General features: G+C 42.2%; 1 protein-coding gene across 1 annotated transcript in view; it reads left to right on the top strand.

The window, feature by feature from the left end:
- The window catches only part of UGGT2 (UDP-glucose glycoprotein glucosyltransferase 2), a 1,372,316-nt gene that overhangs the window by 232,180 nt on the left and 1,121,663 nt on the right, over positions 1-18,473 (top strand). Inside the window, exon 6 of the mRNA XM_069204567.1 lies at positions 12,483-12,579. Coding sequence (XP_069060668.1) covers positions 12,483-12,579 — 97 coding nt within the window. The remainder of the gene's footprint in view (positions 1-12,482; positions 12,580-18,473) is intronic.

Below are 18,473 nucleotides of genomic sequence, written 5' to 3'. Positions count from 1 at the left end.
AAGCAGAAGATAAATTGACTATCCTCATGAACAGGTACAGAAAAGAATGCTTGCAACAGGTCCACTAAGGTGAACCATTCAGCCTTGCACGGGATCTGAAACAATATCACTGCTGGACTTGCACTATTGGACAACACTTAATCACAATATAATTTACTTTCCCCAAATCCTGAACAATTCAAAATGTCCCACATGGCTTTCACAATCCTGTGTCATGTGGTATTGGGGTATCTAGGGAAGAATTGCACTTTGCTTGGTTGGGACCTTAACTGGCTCAACTCCTTTGATTAGACCAAAGTCTTTTCCTGTAAAATCCCACACTTTCATTTTAACTGTTCCCTGTAGGTCAGAAGGACCATGTATTGTAAAGACTGGAAAGAAGCTAATCAAAGGGTACTCCTCATTCACTGTAGCACAATCTTTCTCGGCAGGCAAGTCATCCTCATCATCACTGTTTGTCTGGATGGCAATTCCATCATTCGAGCGAGTAATCAAACATCTTGTTTTGCATATCAAGTCTCTCCCTGGTAAGGATACTGGACTTGAATCACATACTACGAATTTGTCTAATCTTTTAAAGTTACCAATTTTAACCTAAACCGGTTCTGTGATTGGAGTGGTCAAATACTGATTGGCAACTCCTACAACCTGCACGGTCTTCCCTGGAAGTGGCAAGTTTGAAACTTCTGCAGTCCTCACTGTAGAGCGTGTAGCTCCTGTGTCAACTAAACATGAGACTTTGTGACCCATCACTTTTCCCTTCACGCATAGACCTTTCTGATCTACTTCTAATGAAGCTGCTAACAAGCATTCCTCTTCATCTGAACTCTCGCTCACACAATCATCATTCGCTTTGTCCTCACTGTGTAGTGGGTTTGGTGTACTGTTATTAATCTGGTTAAACTTTTGACCTGTGACCTGCTGAGGAAGCATCACGTGCTGTTGCTCCATTGGGGCTTGAGGTATTTGAATGTGTTGCCTAGTTCCATTTGCACTTGAGGTTGCATTGGCTACGACTGGGGTATCTGCAAACGTGAAATTTGCACTTGTTACACAGGCTGTAAACTTTGCATTGGGTTCACATTATTTTGGAAATTTGGATTTTGACCGCTCGTTCTTGGTCCTCTCATATTTGGGAAAGAATTGAAATAATTTGTTTGCTGAACAACATTTTCCTGACCGTACATCGGACACCCCCGTTTCCAATGTCTGAGGCCTCCTTAAGCGTGACATGGTAACAATCTCTTAATTCCTTGCACATCATTCTGAACAACAGCTGTACTCACATCAGGACCACGGTTCCCATTTCCAATTCCACCATGACCTCTACCTTTCGCCCGGTTCTGCAACCACATGTTTCCTTGCTGCTGTGGAAAACTTACCTGCATTCCTGACTGTGTCGCTTTAATCTGCATCACCATTGCCTTCTCCTTCAACTTTCTCTGCTTCAACTCAATCTCGTCCCTACAATACTTGTGCACACTGCAATACTTCATCTATCGGCTTCACTTGCCAACAAATCAAATGACTCTTAATCATCTGGCTAATTTTACGTCTCAAACCTTCAACAAATCTGAACACAAAATGAATCATGTCTTTAGGCTCAGTTTTTTCTGTACCACTGTAATGTTTGAATGCCTGCAACAATCTCTCATAGTACGCATGTATTGATTCCTTGCCTTCCTGAGCTGTCCTGTCTATTCTCTGCCAATCAATATTCTTGGGCAAAATTCTTGTTTTCAAAAATTAAATTACCTTATAGTAATTATCTTCCCACAGGCATTTTGCGAGTTTCACAAACCTATCTGTTTGCTGGTACTACTCCACTGGCTTCTCTCTCAGCCTGGGATAGTCATTTGTAAATGACAGTATGTCACTTGTACTCCACGGGACATGGACAAAATTTCCTCCCGGAATCACTCACATTGGTAATATCTTCACTGGGTCCTCAGTCTACTGTACATTATCAGTAAGATTTCAAGAATTCCTTTCCCTCTTGTCTCTTTTCTTCGACCATCTGCCTGCCCACTTGTCTAATGCTCCCCATGTTTGTAAGCTCTGGATTAGTTCTCTGATGTGAATTTTCATTCCCGGTATTCTCATGTTCTCAAAGTCTTTAGAGTCAAACTCTAACCTGTAACTCCTCTTTAAGTGCTTATCTCAATTTCTACATCATATTTTTCTGCCAAATCTGCAAATTTCTGATGGAATATTCCTGCTTTGTTGGTAATCCGTTTGCTCAAGTAATGCAACTCGTCTTCTTGGTATGAGTCAATTCTGTCTATCCCTATCGTTCCTTCATTCAAGCTCTTTGCTTCTTGTCTAAGCCTGGTCAAATTCAGGGGATTTCTGCCACTGGAATCACCTTGGGTGCTACTCAGCTTCTCTAACCATTCAGGTAAATGCTGAGCTGTCAAACCTTGCAATGAAATATTGTTATTGCTTGCACCTGGCACTTAATGTAACGTTAGGCACGGGTCTCTGGTGTCACCATGGAACATGTCTCAAATCTTCCCTGACTATTTGGAGGAGTTCTAAAGGAATCCAAATCAATTTACAGACCGGTTCCATCAAATGTCAGTCTCATCTGAGTCGTCATTCTGGCGTTTTCATTGAATCTCTCCCCTTCTTCCTCTGATCAGGGTTTTCTGCTCATTGCATTTATTATTTCCCTTGACAAACAACGGTATGACTGGACCTATAGTAACCGGTACTGACACTGTATCTGGATTGGATCTAGCAATTTGACTCTCTCGGTTACATTACTCCTGCATTCTTACTTAAAAAATGCAGACATCTCGGTCTGTGATCCTGTTATGAGGATGTATCTCGGGATTGTCTATGCTTGCACTGGGGACATCAAATCCGGTGTGGACTCTATCTGGATCAAAGTCGGCTTCTGGTAAACTTGTCCTGTCGACACTACTAAGTTTGTTGCAGTATCTACAATAGGCACCTCTGCTGCATAGGCATTTAAATTGCAGAAGTAGTCAGAGCACTATGGCTAACCTGTATCTGGCTCTGTGTGGATTCAACCGGTATCGGAGCTGTAGGGTCTACAATGGTATTTGGACCTTTCTCATGTGCTGCATATGGTGGGGGATGATTTCTCAGTAACTGCAAAATGAACTCGTCATCATCTGAGTCTTCCTCATAAGTTAACGACTTTCTAGACTCTGTGGATTTCTGATCTTTATCAACCGAAGGATAGGAATCCCTCTTCTTTGTACTTTTGCTAACCTCAATCCCGTTCTCTTGGGTAATTGCAGGAAGCAACTTAATTCCCTGAAAAGTCTCAGTTCTCCAAAATTTCTGCTCACTATCCCATTTCACCTCAGCTAAAGTCTTCTCAGCTTTCCTCATTCTCCTATCAAACTTCAGTTGCTATCGCTGTCTGGCCACTAATTCCCAAATAGCTAATGCTTCAAACTGTGCAGGTCTCGGAGGAGGTTTCAAATCATACAGTACTCTCCTCAAATTCTCTAAAATCCTCAAATTAAATGTTCCATAAGCAAGGAATGCTAAACTCTTGTCTCTGTGTTTCTTTGCACCACTGTTTCAACCAAAGACATGACGCAGCACCCTGTTCTTCTAACACAACATAGGTGGGTGTACCTTCTGTAATTTCTCCTATTCTAGTTGGAATAAATGTGTCTCCCCTTAGGGCACTCTTTAACGCTTTGAAACGCTACTTTCAATTTAATCAGAAAGTGACTTTCAATCCCAAAATCCTTTTCGCACACCTTCTCAACCAGTTACGCTTCACGGTTGTCCACCAACCCATTCGCGACCCTTCTCACTAACCAACCTGTCCCAGCGCGGCTCCAATCACGTCACACTCACACGTACAGCGGCTGTCAAAGCCCTTTGGCTGGCCCTTCTAAACTCAGATCCGCGCAAACTAAATGCAAATGTTGCGAGCACTAAATAAAAATCAAGAAACAAATTTGCCTATTTACTACAGATAGGTAACGGGTAGGTAACACAATCGCTTAAGAAACCTTATTGATTTTTCTCTGTGGTCTTTCGCTTTGACAGATACTCTTCTGTCTCAGTTTCCCTGACTCGCAAGCAAAATTCGACCAGCACATTTTACTCTCAACTGATCATTGGATCCTCCTGGTTGCACATAGGACTCACCAAATCTCAGTCGCACTCTTGAAATTGTCAACCATGCCTGATTTACCTATTAAACAGACAAATTACAACATAAACATGTCTCATACACTTTTTCAATACTCCAGAGTCTTAGACCATGCAGTGTCTGTATACCAATAACCTCGTGGACAATTTTTGAGCACCAAGCGCCACACACATGTGAAGTTCGACTACTTCCCTACTCTCACACTTCGGAGTACGCAAACTCCTTAAACAGCTTTATTTGGAGTACGCAGACTTCCTATCCACTCTCAACCATCACAATTCACCTGCGATTTGCTTAATCTGTGCACAGAGTTTAGGATGCAAAGGAAAGTACGGGTAATGAATCACAGAAATATTAGTCTTAGTTCTTCTATGAACCCTAAAAGACACATTAAAAGGAGAAAACTGGACGGAGGATACATCCAAAGCTCTAACATCAGAAACACGTTTCAAAGAAACTAAGCATTACAACATAGTTAACTTTGCTGAAAGACATTTCAGAGAGAGCAATTCATTATCGAGCCAAGAGTTGAATAAATCCAAAACCAAATTCACACCCCATAAATGAGTATATCTAGAAGCAGGGGGATTGGAAAATCTTATTCCCTTCAAAAGACGGCACACCAAAGGATGTTCCCCAACAGGTTTTCCATCAATTCGAACATGTTCGGCAGAAATGGCAGTTCTAGAAGTATTCACTGTTCTGTATGCCTTCCCCTGGGAGGCTAGAGACGCTAAAAAATTAACGATTAAAGTCACATCGGCTGAAAAGGGATCTGAATTCCTGTCCAAACACCAGCCACACCAGACCAACCAGGCAGACTTGTAAACCTTAGTCGTTCCTGGGGCACAAGAGTGGCGGATATACTGGGCGGCTTCCTCTGAAATTCAAGGGGTTCTCCAGGCTGACCCGAAATCTTCCATGCTACCAGAGTTAGTGTGGTCGAGAACCATATCGTGAGGACGACCCTCTGGATCGAGAAGGAGCTCTGGAAAAGAAGGAATCAGGACCGGAAAATCTATTGACAATTCCAGAACCGAAGGGAACCAAGGCTGGGTTTGCCAAAAGGGGTTCACTAATACTAGGGAGGCTCGTTGACGACGAACCTGGGCCAGGACTCTGGCTATCATCATAAAAGGAGGAAAGGCATAATTGAGATGGAAAGACCAGTCCTGGAGAAAAGCGTCCGTATCAAGAGCTTGAGGATCCGGTCTCCAGCTGTAAAACTTTGGGAGGTGAGAATTTAATCGTGAAGCGAACAGATCTATCGACATGACACCGAATTTCGAAGAAAGTTTGTTGAACACTAACGGATGAAGCCGCCAATCGCTGGAATCTTTTAGGTAGCATGTACACCAATCTGCTATTGTGTTAATTTTTCTCGGTAGATATTGTGCCGTGACCGACAATTTTCGAAGAAGGCAAAACTCCCAAAACCTTTTGGCTAGATCCGCAAGGGGCTTGGATCTCATTCCTCCCAGATGATTGATATACTTTACTGTGGAAATGTTGTCCATCTTTAAAAGAATAGAACAACTTACCATGTCCTTTGCGAAGGTCTTTAGTACAAAGGAGCCTGCAAGCATCTCTAAACAATTGATGTGCAGAGCAGACTCCCTCTCTGACCATACGCCCCCAGTCGAGATGTTGCCACACCTAGCGCCCCAACCTGTCCGACTTGCATCGGATTCTAATACTAGATCTGGGGCCGAAGAGAAAATAGCTCTTCCGTTCCAGGCTTCCAAATGATCGAGCCACCACTGTATCTCTGCATGAGAGTCCTGATCCAACTGAACTACATCTGAGTAATGAAGACCCCTGCGGAGATGGCGAATCTTTAGCCTTTGAAGAGCCCTGTAATGTAACGGACCTGGAAATATGGCCTGAATGGATGAGGCCAAGAGGCCTACAATTCTTGCTAGAGATCGAAGAGAAAGATGGGAGAGACTGAGGACCTGCCGCAGCTCGTGTTTTATTCGACTTACCTTCTGATGGGGTAGAGACAGAGATGTAGCTTTGGAATCTATGAGGAACCCCAGAAATTCCACTTGAGTCGAGGGAACCAGAGAAGATTTTTCCATGTTTACCAGAAAACCAAGGGACTGCAACAGATGAAGGGAAATATGCAAATGCTCCAACAGGGTGTCCTTGTACTGAGCCATTATGAGAAAATCATCTAGATAGATGATCAATCTTATTCCCTGAGCTCTTAAAAAAGCAACCACTGGCTTCATCACCTTTGTGAAGCACCATGGAGCCGAAGCGAGTCCGAAAGGAAGAGCCTTGAACTGGAAAATCGAACCTTCCCATTGAAACTGTAGGAATTTCCTGTAAAAGGGATGGATAGGAATCGCAAAATAAGCTTCCTGGAGATCCAGCCGAACAAACCAATCGCCCTCCAACAAAATGTCCCTGAGATGGAGTATAGTTTTCATTTTGAAGTGGTTGTAAACAACATAGTTGTTGAACAATTTTAGGTTTATCACTGGCTGAAATTTTTTGTTCTTCTTTTGGACCAGAAATATGGTACTGAGAAAACCCGAGGGATGAAAGCATGTTTCTTCTATCACATTTTTTTAAATCAAAGATAAAATCTCTAATTTTATCAAACAAGATTGTTCTTGAGAAAACTTTAGAGGGGGAGGTGGGGAAGATTGACTGGGAACCTGATATAGATCTATGCAATACCCCTGAATGGTTTGAAGAACCCAAGGGTCTGCGGTAATTCAATACCAGTTTGAAAGAAAATGGGCTAATCGACCTCCCACAGGAAGAGGGCCAAAATTTAAATCTCTTACCTGAGACTTGTCCTCCTCTCTGACGGTAACCTCTGTTCCTGATCCCTCTCCCTCTTTGAGGATAGAACTGAGGTCTGAATTCAGAGGAGTAGAAGGAAGAGCCTCGGAAACTGCCACCACGGGAGGCGAAGCGGGCGGTAAAGCAGCTCCTTCCTTTACTGGCCCTGCCAAAAAACCTGGAGTTGAAGATCTTCTTCATCGAGACCTGAGCCTTATCCAGTGTTGCAAAGGTAGAAACGTATCTACTGAGCTCTTTAATAAACGAGTCCCCAAAAAGACTGTTAGCCTGCTGTCCTTCTTCCCTGGCCGCCAAGCTGCCCAATTTAGGTTCTATTTTGAGTAAAAGACTCTTTCGTCTCTCCTGGGAAATAGCTGTGTTTGCATTTCCCAATATACAAATTGCCCGCTGGGCCCAGTTGGACAGGGAATCAGGATCAATTTGTGAGCCTTCCAACCTGGCATCTTCAGCTAAATCAAGAATCCTGGTTAGAGGACCAACCAAATCTAATAGTCTGTCCTGGCAAACAGACCATGCTCGGTCGACCCCTTTCTTCGGATCCTTACCAAACTTAGAGAAAAATAAAACCATATTAGGATCTATAACAGGCGTGGAAGTGATGCTGTGTGGAAGGGAGGGACGGGGACATTCAGAGCGCAATTTATTTCTCGTGGCTTTGTCCAAGGAGTGTCTTAAATGACACGAAACATATTCCGCCACGTAATTAGACGGGAACCATTCAGTGGAGTTTGGATGGTGTATCAAAGTGGGATCAAACATTGGTTCCCCCGGAGCATCAAGAACAGTAAAATCATTAATATATGAAGATGGACTTGAATCAGAAAGATAATTTTTCTGCCTTTTCTCCAGAGGCCCTTGCCAGAGATCGTCAGAACCCTGTATATCATCATCTTCCCCATCATCATATCCCATGTCATCATCAGTATCCCTCAACTGAGTTATATTAAGAAGAGAGGGACCCTTTTCCACCGTATTAAACTCCTTTCGGGGGGAAGGACCAGCAACCTGGGGAGACTCGTCAGCGCTCGACATTGCTTGTGCTTTAGAAAAGGTGCGCTTTTTACCTTTGACTGGCTCAGAAACATTGGTATTCTGTGAGGACAATTTTTTACAAGATAATTCCAATTTTTTTAACATATGTAACATAGACGTTGACACAGCCTGCTGAACAGTATTTTGAATAAAAGAATTCAAATAAGCACGAAAATTATCCATATCAACCTCACTAGAATGATCATCCACTTTTTTAGACATTATCAGATAAGACAATAAGAAATAAATTAGGAAAAGCCAGGCAGAAAGCTCACAAATTGAAAAAAGGATAATGTATGTTTAAAAATAAATCAGTAAACAAAGGGTTAAAATATTCTGGGCTGTGGGCGTGTGGAAGAGGAGTGTGAAATGGAAGACACTCCCCAACCACCAAAAATGGTTATAAAAGGCGTGGCACGTTCCTCGCTTCCCTGAAGCAGGAACAGGTTTCCTGGAACTGTCGCAGACACGCTCAGCGATCAGCTGAGGAGCCACAGAATCTCCGTTTAAAGAAGGAGAAGTTTCCGTGGAGACGCGTCCCAGCAGCAAGCCGAGCTCTTCTGAGGTAAGCGCTGAAATGAAACGCGTACCTCAGGAGAGTGAGGCGGGAGAGCCGAACTTTCTGAAGAACGTTCGGCTCAGCCAGCGAAGCGCGAAACAAGCGCTCCTTCAGAAAAACCGGCAGTAATTTGAATCGGCGACGCAAGGAAAAACAATTTAAATAAGTTAAACAATTTAAACATAAATAACATCTAATAAATACTATAATACTAATAGTATAGATAATACACAAACGACAGAAAATTGAGATGAGGGAAATAGAACTTATCTTGACTGCGAGCAGCAAGAAAAGAGGGCTTGTTGTTCGCAGTTAAGATAGTTATTGGGATTGGGCGTTTTCTATTGGTTATTGGTTGTGACTTCAGCAATGACATCTTTTCTCCTTGTTTTATGGGATATGTAGTTCTCGTTGTTTATGTTATCTTGGCTGCTGTTCAAATAAAGCAAGAAAAGGAAGCATAATAGGAGCCTCCGTTCTTGTAATAAAATTGGAATGTTATTAATCTCACTCCCTCATACTATAAAACCTCTTGGTGTGACTCTTAAGCGAGGTGACTCCATCTGCTACTTCTACCGACACATACTCAGAAGAAAACCTAGCGCCTGATCTCTTCAATTCATTTAAAAACAGCAGATTACGTTCACATGGTAGTCAGACTTTGCTTTGGGAATGCTGTCCTGGCACCTGCTCCAAAGTTCTCATTGTTCCAACCAAAGCAATACTTGTTTTGTTGGACAAACTGGTAACTGACACAAATATCTTAAACCACCTCACCCTGGGCTTTTTGATCTTCATTGGTTGCAAACAACAGCAAAAATTAAATTTGCATCATGCTGCTTTGACGACGATGCTCTACACCAGAACAAATCCCTCTTCCATACCAGAGCGACTCCCATTCTCGGATGGCTAAGGACACTTCATAATCTGGACGTTTGTGCAACTAGAGGTAATATGACGGAATATTTCTTTCCATTAACCTCACTTTCACTTTTGTTGCATCTGATACCAGAGAACTGCCTCTTGATGTCAGAACAAAACAAACCCTTCTCACTTTAAGGAATCACCATAAACCCTACACTTTCACCACCCTCTAATCTTCTGGGCTTACCAACACAATTTTTTTCAATGCTATGTTTTCCTTACATCTTGTGTTAAAAGTGCCATATTTACATTTGCTCAATAGCCATGCAGTGCTAATTATTTTGTACCTGGCAACGTTTCGATGGACTATGACAGATGTTTGGGGTAAAACATGCAAAGTGATGCTAAATAGAAGTGTATAAGGGTGGAAGGGACCCTATCAGGAGTACTCACAGATTTAACTAAGAGGTTGTATGTGTGCTTACCATTAAAAAATGTTTAAAAATATACTGCAGCGTAATGGACTATGTTTCATTATTTTGGCAATCAATTCAGAACTATTAATTAAAATGTCTGCCATTGCAGCTAATTTTCAATTTCCCTTGCAGTTTATCTTTTCCAACGGTGGAGTTTCCTCAGACAGGTGGGCGCTGGCTTTATTGACCCCTCCAATGATTTGGCTACCCCCAGTTTTTGAAGACTGTAGTGTTTGTTAGGCTTGGTGACTTGTCTTCTCTGAGAGAAAGCAGTACGCATTTCTCCATGGCTTTCTTGAGGTATATTATGTGGCATTGCACAGGTTAAGTGGATTTTGCACGAAAACAGTTTTTGCAAAGATTATGTAGTCTAGCCCTTGGTGTCTAAGTGTGGCCACAAATGAGTGTGTGAGGTCCTGTGCCAGTAGGCGTGATTATGACGGTTTCACTAGTGTAAGGTATACGAACGAGCTAATATGGCAGCAGTATTTGTTTCCTGAGGAACTAATGGATTAAAAAGGAGCATTATATTCTGTTGATTTTGTAGGTTGCCTTCCAACACATCTATAGGTTTAATGTAGTTAAGAAGTTGCTGTAAAATAGAATTGTTAGTAAATGCCGAGCTCCATAGGTTCCACAGGTCTCTAGTGCAATTAGGGGCGTTAGACATTCATTGTGACTAGTATCAACATGAATAAGGTAGGAATCAGATAGAAGTGAAGGCTCATTGAATTGCCAGGTATCCTCGTTTGGGACTTTGCTTTTAAGGGGTAGCGAAGTTAAACAGCCAAGCTTTAGTCTTGGAAGGGGGTTGTGGTTCTCACAATATGTTTATTGCCATAGCGATGTTATTGCTATCGAAAAGCAAATGACATTAGACATTATTTACAATTGAATAAATATGTACTGTAGCTTCAGGTGACTGATACTCAGGAAGCAATTCTGTGCTCATAGTTGTGTATCTGCCTCAAGCAATTACGACCTTAGTAGCTTTGTGCTATGGTTAGCTGATGCCCAGCCAACCACAGTCTCTTGGTTAATCATGAGCTTCCAAGTGCCGCATAAAGGCTGGGGTTGATAGGTTCCCCTAGTTTCTGGCTGACCGTGCACCCAAATAATGCAGACAACCCATCCAACCCAACAATGGATTCTGCCCCGTCAGAAGTACTTCCTGGTCGCAGTGTGTGGAATCCCTGCTCTACCCATTGAAAATGCATCAATGACTGAGAACCACACACTGAGAAGACCTAGGGGGAACAGACATCCGAGTCAAGCCTTGGGAGGAAGACTGATGGAAACTTCCATGTTTTGGGCAAAAATATTGAAAATGTCAAACGTCTTGTTCAGTGCGATCGCAAGGCTAGCTGAACAGGTGAGAGACGTCTGCCGTGCAACAATAGAAATTAAAACAAATATGGTTATGTTATGTTTGCATAGTGGTCCAGGGTACTATCTGAGTCCTAAAATCAGGTAAGCTGAAATGGCATTTAGCTTGCAGCTGCTTTTCAAATTTCCAAACTGCACTGCAACTAGTTTATCACCTGTGGGCACCCTGAACCCAAAGAATACCAATAAATACTGGTATGATACCTTCTTGCTTAAGAAACCATAAGAAAGAAGGTGCGGGTCACGGCTTGGCCAGGATATGTTCCTGTGTGATGGAGAGAGGCGGGAATTGCCATGTTTTGGAAAACAAAAATTGCTTCTAATCTGACACGTCATGTTCAGAGTGTTTTAATAGTCATTCAGTCAGGGCAAGGAAGGCCAGGCTTGCACCAATAAATTCCGGAGGTCATACTGAATTAGAAAATATATAATTTCTATACTTTCCAGGTTGTTCTGACTTTGATATGCCATACAATGAAGAGTGTGCCATAGATAAAAAGTGATTGTGCCACCGTTTTGTAAGCTGCGTAATTGTGCAGAGGCCTTACCTAGGAAATCTCACTTGTATTTGCCATACTCCAGACATTCAGGACAATATTTCCTTGGTTAGTGTTGCAGGACTTATGGTTGGCTATTTGAGAATGCAATGAACTAGTGAGCAAATGTGTTTAAATCATGAAAATATGAGCGCATTTTCATGATAAATCATGGCTGCAGTGAGAAATTAATCCATAATTTCACTCAATACTTTAAATGTGCTAAAAAAAACTATTTGTTTGGATCACAGAAATCAAAGAGGTACATGTGCTTGGACAACCTGATGCCGATTTTTTTTTAAAGTTCTAGCACCCTGGCAGTGAGAGGGTCAATACTGAACCAGGGAGATCTGCAGCAGCCTTTGCACTAGTGCTTCAAAATAAGTATAACAGTTGTGCGCTATTCTTGTTAGTGTATTTGTTAGTGTATTTGTTCACTATCCTCTTTTGGAGAACACATCTGTGACAAATAAGTGTTCACCTATAGGGGTTCAATAAACTGCGTTGTGTTTGTTAGACTTTCAAATAATTTTCCATGAGTACGCTGTTTATTTAAAGCATTACAAGAAAACGCAAGCAAAACTGCTCTGTCCATAGTTGTTATGTAGTTATGTGTCAAAACAAGAAACTGACAAAAATAATGGTTTATTTAAAAACCTTCTTAACAGAAACCAAGTTCCAGAAGAATGTATTTATCTGGATATGGAGTGGAACTTGCCATTAAAAGCACAGAATACAAAGCGGTTGATGACACTCAGCTTGCAGGTATGTAAACAGTGCTGCACATATCATGGCCACTGGACCTACAGTTTCAATAATAAAAATACATCTTTGCTCTAGAATTGTTGAACATGTTTGCCGTATCAAAAAGGATGTTTCTGATGTGTATTTTCCTGAGGAAAAAAGTTATGATTAAAAGCTTTAAAAAAAATTAAAGGCCCTTAAAAGCAAATGGCAATTACATTTCTCAAAAAATATTCAACGTTATTACGTGTAATTATGATGCTGGTCAAATGTTTCTATTCAAACACTTATTTGCACTTCCTCATCCCACCCATCCTGCAGCATTGCAGGTCCTGTAGGTTTGGTCTCCGGAGCACAAACAGGAAAGGAGGGAAAGCGTTGGTTCTTAGCATCTAGAAGGTGGTGATTCATTGAAACCATTGCCATTTGATGTCCACCAATTTAAGGAATACATTTTGGAAAAACAGAGATTTTTCTTCTACTAACGTCTTTACACCACTGGTTTTCCAGTGGAAAATTTCACGTCATTGACTTTTAACTGGAGAAATCCACCCTTGTGGTGTCCAGTCACTGACTTTCCCTTGTAATTTAAGGTATTATAACCTAAGATGAATTTAAGAAAGGGATGCATAATTTGTATACCTTCTGTTCAAATGTCGTTCTGCAAACATCCATTTTTTGTGACCTAAGGTCAAAACAAGCATAGCATTATACATTAATTTCCCCTAATGTGTTGTATTATAATAAAAGCTGTATCAAAATTGTATTAACAAGTATATTACAAGTAGTGCATACAGATAGTATGCAATACAGCATGTACACAAAATATAGGTATAGAAAAAACAGTGTGCCTTAACGTAGGTCATTCTATAAACCTTTAAACTTATCTTCATACATGCCTCACCCCTCTGATTTGATTACCTTGCTAACTAAGCATTCCAGTGAGTGTATATGCATTACTTTCAGAAGATCGACCTATCAACTTCTGTACCCCGAAAATAGGAATTGGGATAAAATATATCATTCATCTTGAAAGCAAATCTGGCTATAAGAGCCAGCAAAAATTTAAACAATATTAGTCTGTCATTTTTCAAATCTGACTACCCTATATTGTTAGTAGTTCACTTCCCACATGTTGCCTACATATATTTGAACGTTGTTGTATTTCATATATGGTATTTAGATATGCTTAATCTTATACCTTATTTAAAAGCTGTATGTCCAATTCTTTTTAAACCACTGGTTTGAATAAAGAAATAAGTGATGGCTCCTCAACGCTTACGGCAGATTGTCTGTTTCACACAAGAGCCAATTGTAAATAATAATTAATACCAAGATTTTCCTTATCAGCATGAAGCAGAACTTCATGTAAGCATGTACTCAGTGGTTATTGCCCCTGTAGCATACAGAGTTTTAACCTTGTTCTGTACAATCCATTGTCGCCTCAATTAGTGGAACCCGACTTCTTCCAAATATCTCACATTTCTTTGTAAGTGGCAGAGTCACATGCTGCTGCAATAGGGTAGGCGTGTAGCACAAAAGTTGTGCGTTCCCATTCCATTGATCAGTGGCAGACATGCCCAATGCTGGAGTGTTTCCCAACAATCTGGCCCACTGGGAAAGAGAGCATCATAAGTGTTCTGAAGTGGAGTTGGCTTAAATCAATATTGTAAAGTGATTTGGTTGACAAGAAGAGATCACTAAACCTGTTTTATGTCACAAGGGAAGCCACAAGAAGTTATCTGGAAGCCTTTTACATAGGTGAAGATGTGTTTCTGGGCAGATTACTTGCTCTCTCGAGCGGCCTACAACAGTGTAGAAACTGTGCACCATTCAGCATTGAGCAGACCAAATATTATCTCATGGGTAGCCCCTTATAACACATCTGTCTTGACAACCTTGTCCTCTCCCCATCTAAATGAAGTAAGAGAGGTACCTATTAAGAAATAGCAGACAAGAGATGACATAGAATGGATAAGAAAATTGAGGTAAAAATATTTTTTAAATGGTATGATTTCCTGTACATATCTGAAACACTTGTGGTAAGCATGTTTTAAGAATCTATACATAAGGTCTATTGGGTGCTCCTAGGGACCAGACACAGAAAAATATTCTTCTAAAAAAATTATTTTCTACCCTAAGACTCACATGTTCTTTAAATGGTTCCTTCTTGGGGGTTCAGAAGACTTAGAGGTACTATAGTAAACTCAAAGGTGTTTAAGCCCCTTTTTAGACTTTTTCTATCCCTCTAGACCCTTTACCCTTTCGTTTCCTTTTTCCTCATTCTTTTCCTCCACAGTGTGGCCAAGTCAATGAGCTGCTGAAGGTGCTAGTCCTTTGATTTATAAAATACAAATTTTGCAGGCTGTGGTAGTTCTGGGTGCTTGTAGCAGGTTTATAAGGGGACACACTGATCCATACTCAAGTTTCAGTTACGAAAAATTGTTCACTTATTATTTCCCAACCCTTCTTTAGCAATTTAAACAAAACTTTGTTAAAATGGGGACATGATCAAAATATTTAGTTGTCCCTGGTCCTTGATGCACTGTGAATTGGACTGTGAACCAGATTGTTTCCTCACCCTTTTCACTCATTAACATTAAAATCTAGAGGAATCTTCACATTTCTGAATTTGCAGTTTTCACCATTGAACTGAATCATGCCACCAGACAAGGATCAGATATAATGTATGGGAAGCATTAAAAGGGCAAGGCCTCATAATTGTTTCCATTTAGTGCACAAGTGACAAACTCTTCCAGTTTTGTAACTTTTATAAATACATCCAGTCTGAATAGCTTTGCCTCTGAAACTTACTTTCTACTGCTCACTGGGGGGGGGGGAATCTAAGGCTATTGGCCTAGATGGCTTATAAAGTATATTCTTCTCTTCGCTTTTCCTCTTGGCAATCACATGCCTTAATGATGTGGTGGACTCTGTAACAACTGGATATCAGGTCGTGTATGACCATGCCCTTCCGATCCTATATATTGTCTTGCATTTGTGGGGTGGCATTCTGCCCGGAGCTGAAAGTTAACTTACTAGACATTCAGTGATTCAGGTTTAAGTTTTAACACGAGTTAAGCTGTACACAGAACTGTATAGGGAAAAAAAGCCTGGCAGGGTTCCTTGAAGTACAACATAGGCTAATACTTAGATACTGATAAGAAAATAATTAAAGTCGATCTCAGCAATGCAGTACACAGATGAATCCAGAGGTTGAGATCCGGAAAAAATAATTAAGGACCATAAGTCATTCAGATAGGTGCAATTCCACCAAATATTTGAAAAGCTTTGATAAATGTAAGGGTAAAATTGGAGGCAGTTATGATCAAGGGTGCAATGAAAAGGCTATCCACATTAAGGAAGGGGTGGCTCAAAACAGACAAATTGTTGGCTCATAAAATCCTACCAAATTGGAAACCTTATTACCAAAAAAGGCCATGCAGAAGAAGACACAGGTGGTCATTATGAGTTTGGCAGTCCTGCTCTGCTACGCCGGTGGTGGCGGTTACACTGCTGACAGTGTGGCAGAGCAGGACCTCCAAATTATGTCCACGGCGGTGAAGTGGCTGCAAAGCAGCCAGTTCACCACCTGTGCCGCCAGAGCGGTGGGACCACTGGGTCCGCCTTATACCCCCAACGGCATTGTGAGTCTCCTTTCTGCCAGGGATTTTCCTGGTGGCAACCCCGTCAGGAAATCCCTGAAATCCCTGGCGGAAAGGATACTGGGGACAGGAATTAACATTCCTGTCACCAGTATACGACTCCCCCACCGCTACCCCCCCTCCCCCCACCAAAAAACAGCACAGCCCTCCTCCCACCCTCCAAACCCCTTAGACACAACCCTCCCCGCCCCTAGAACCCCATACATACCCCCACCCCATTCATGCATGCACACACACACAATCACACACATACATGCGTCCACAACACCCCCGCTGACACGCATTCACACAGATACATTCACACACACACCCTCCCCTCCATTCACACACACACACCCCCATTCACGCACAAAACACTCAACCCCCCCCCCCCCCACTCACCCACCCCCCTCCACATCGGACGATCACCTTACCTGCTCACGGTGGTCATCCGGGAGGGAAACGGGGTCCATGGTGCCTGCTCTGCGTCACCACAACACTGCCACACTGATTACAAAGTTGTAATTCGGCGAGCAGTGTTGTGATGATGTGGCGGTGCTAGCGGAGCAACCTTCCACTAGACCGCCAACGCCCAATTTCTGGTGGAGAGCTGCCAGGAGTCATAATATGGCAGTCTCAAGACCACCACCCTGGTGGGTGTGACTTCGGCGGTCAACTGTTTTGACCACCGAAGTCATAATGAGGGCCACAGCGTGTTAAACCTGAGATGTTCACTGAATATTAAACAATGCTATGTAGTAGTGAACAGCTAGATTTGATAGTTCATCAGCACTACTTTGCTGGCTCAATTGTACCAGAGCTTAATGTAGAGGTAAAGAAAATGCTTGAAATCAACAAAGCCATGCCTTCAGTAACAAAGCTTGAGAGCCAGACTGCTTAAGGTGACCTGTCGGTTTTGAACCATGCAATCTGGGATGTATCGCTGCCGAAGCCCTTATGTGTAGGCGATGTGTCGTCATCGAGCCGTGCAGCCGGCTATGTGAGGTCTCCTGAAGCGTTGAAGGAGATGCATTTTTCTGAACAGCACAATGAAGACGATTTTGGTAGTTGCAGCACTTTATACCCACTCCCAAGGTCTCAGGACTGGATTGGCACCACTTGGCAGGGCAAGACTTACAGCAAGCAAAGTCTAGGATCTGCTACCGGAGTGAAGTCTTTGACGTCCCTTAGACGTCAGAACAGGAGCCAAGCCAGCAAGCCCTTGGAGTCACTGATTCTGGGTATGTAGAAATGCAGGTCAAATCCTTCTCCCTGCCAGGCAAGGAGGGCAGGCACAGCAGAGCAGGACTCCAGCAGAGTGACAGTCCTTTCAGCAGCACAGCAGTCCTTCTTCCTGGCAGAATGTCCTCAGGTCCAGTGTACTGATTTGATGGGGTCAGAAGTCCAGTTCTTACACCCAGTTGTGTCTTTGTAGTGAGAAAGACTTCAAAGAGAGGCATTTGAAGTGCACAGAGTCCTTACCCTTCCTGCCCTGGCTCCAGACTATGGGGGGTTATGCAGCTCTTTTTGTGGGGACAGACATGGCACAATAAAGTGCAGGTGTCCGCTCCTGTCCAGGATGACCCATCAGGATGTGGATGGCCCATCAGGCACACCCAAGCTCCCTTTTTGTGTAGCTGTTCAAAAGGAATGCACAAAGCCCAGCTGACACCGACCCCAGACGTGTGTTTAGAAACAGGTAGCGGCACTAGATGATTTAAGGTAAGAAAATGCCAACTTCTAAAAGTGGCATTTTCATAGTTATAATTTAAAATCAGACTTCACCTTCAGTTGTGATTTTAAATTGTGATTCCAGAGACATCTAAGGTGGGGGTCCCATCTCCTCTCAATTGGAAATTCCACTTATAAAATGTAATAAGGCAATTGCATTAATAACCTATTGGAGAGAATGGCCTTGCAGTAGTGAAAAATGATTCCAAGAGTTTTTCACTACTTGGACATGTAGAACTTAAAAGTACATGTCCAACGTTTAAATACATTGGACCCGGCCCTGGGCTGTCCAGAGCCTACCTTAGACGTGACACATGTATTAAAAAGGAAGGCTTGGCTTTGTAAGAGGTTTAACTTGCCAGGTCGACATGGCAGTTTAAAACTGCAGATACAGGTTTTGCATTGGCAAGCCTGAATCATGTTTAAAGGGCTGCTGAAGTGGGTGGAATTGCCAGTGAGGCAGGCCCACAAGTAGCATTTAATTAACAGACCCTGGGCATAGGTAGTGCACATTACTAGGGACCTGTAGGTAAATTAAAA

This window comes from Pleurodeles waltl, chromosome 8, assembly GCF_031143425.1.
Source record: "Pleurodeles waltl isolate 20211129_DDA chromosome 8, aPleWal1.hap1.20221129, whole genome shotgun sequence".
Classification (NCBI taxonomy): domain Eukaryota; kingdom Metazoa; phylum Chordata; class Amphibia; order Caudata; family Salamandridae; genus Pleurodeles; species Pleurodeles waltl.
The sequence above is the reverse complement of the archived record's forward strand: the minus strand, read 5'-3'. Positions and strand labels throughout refer to the sequence as shown.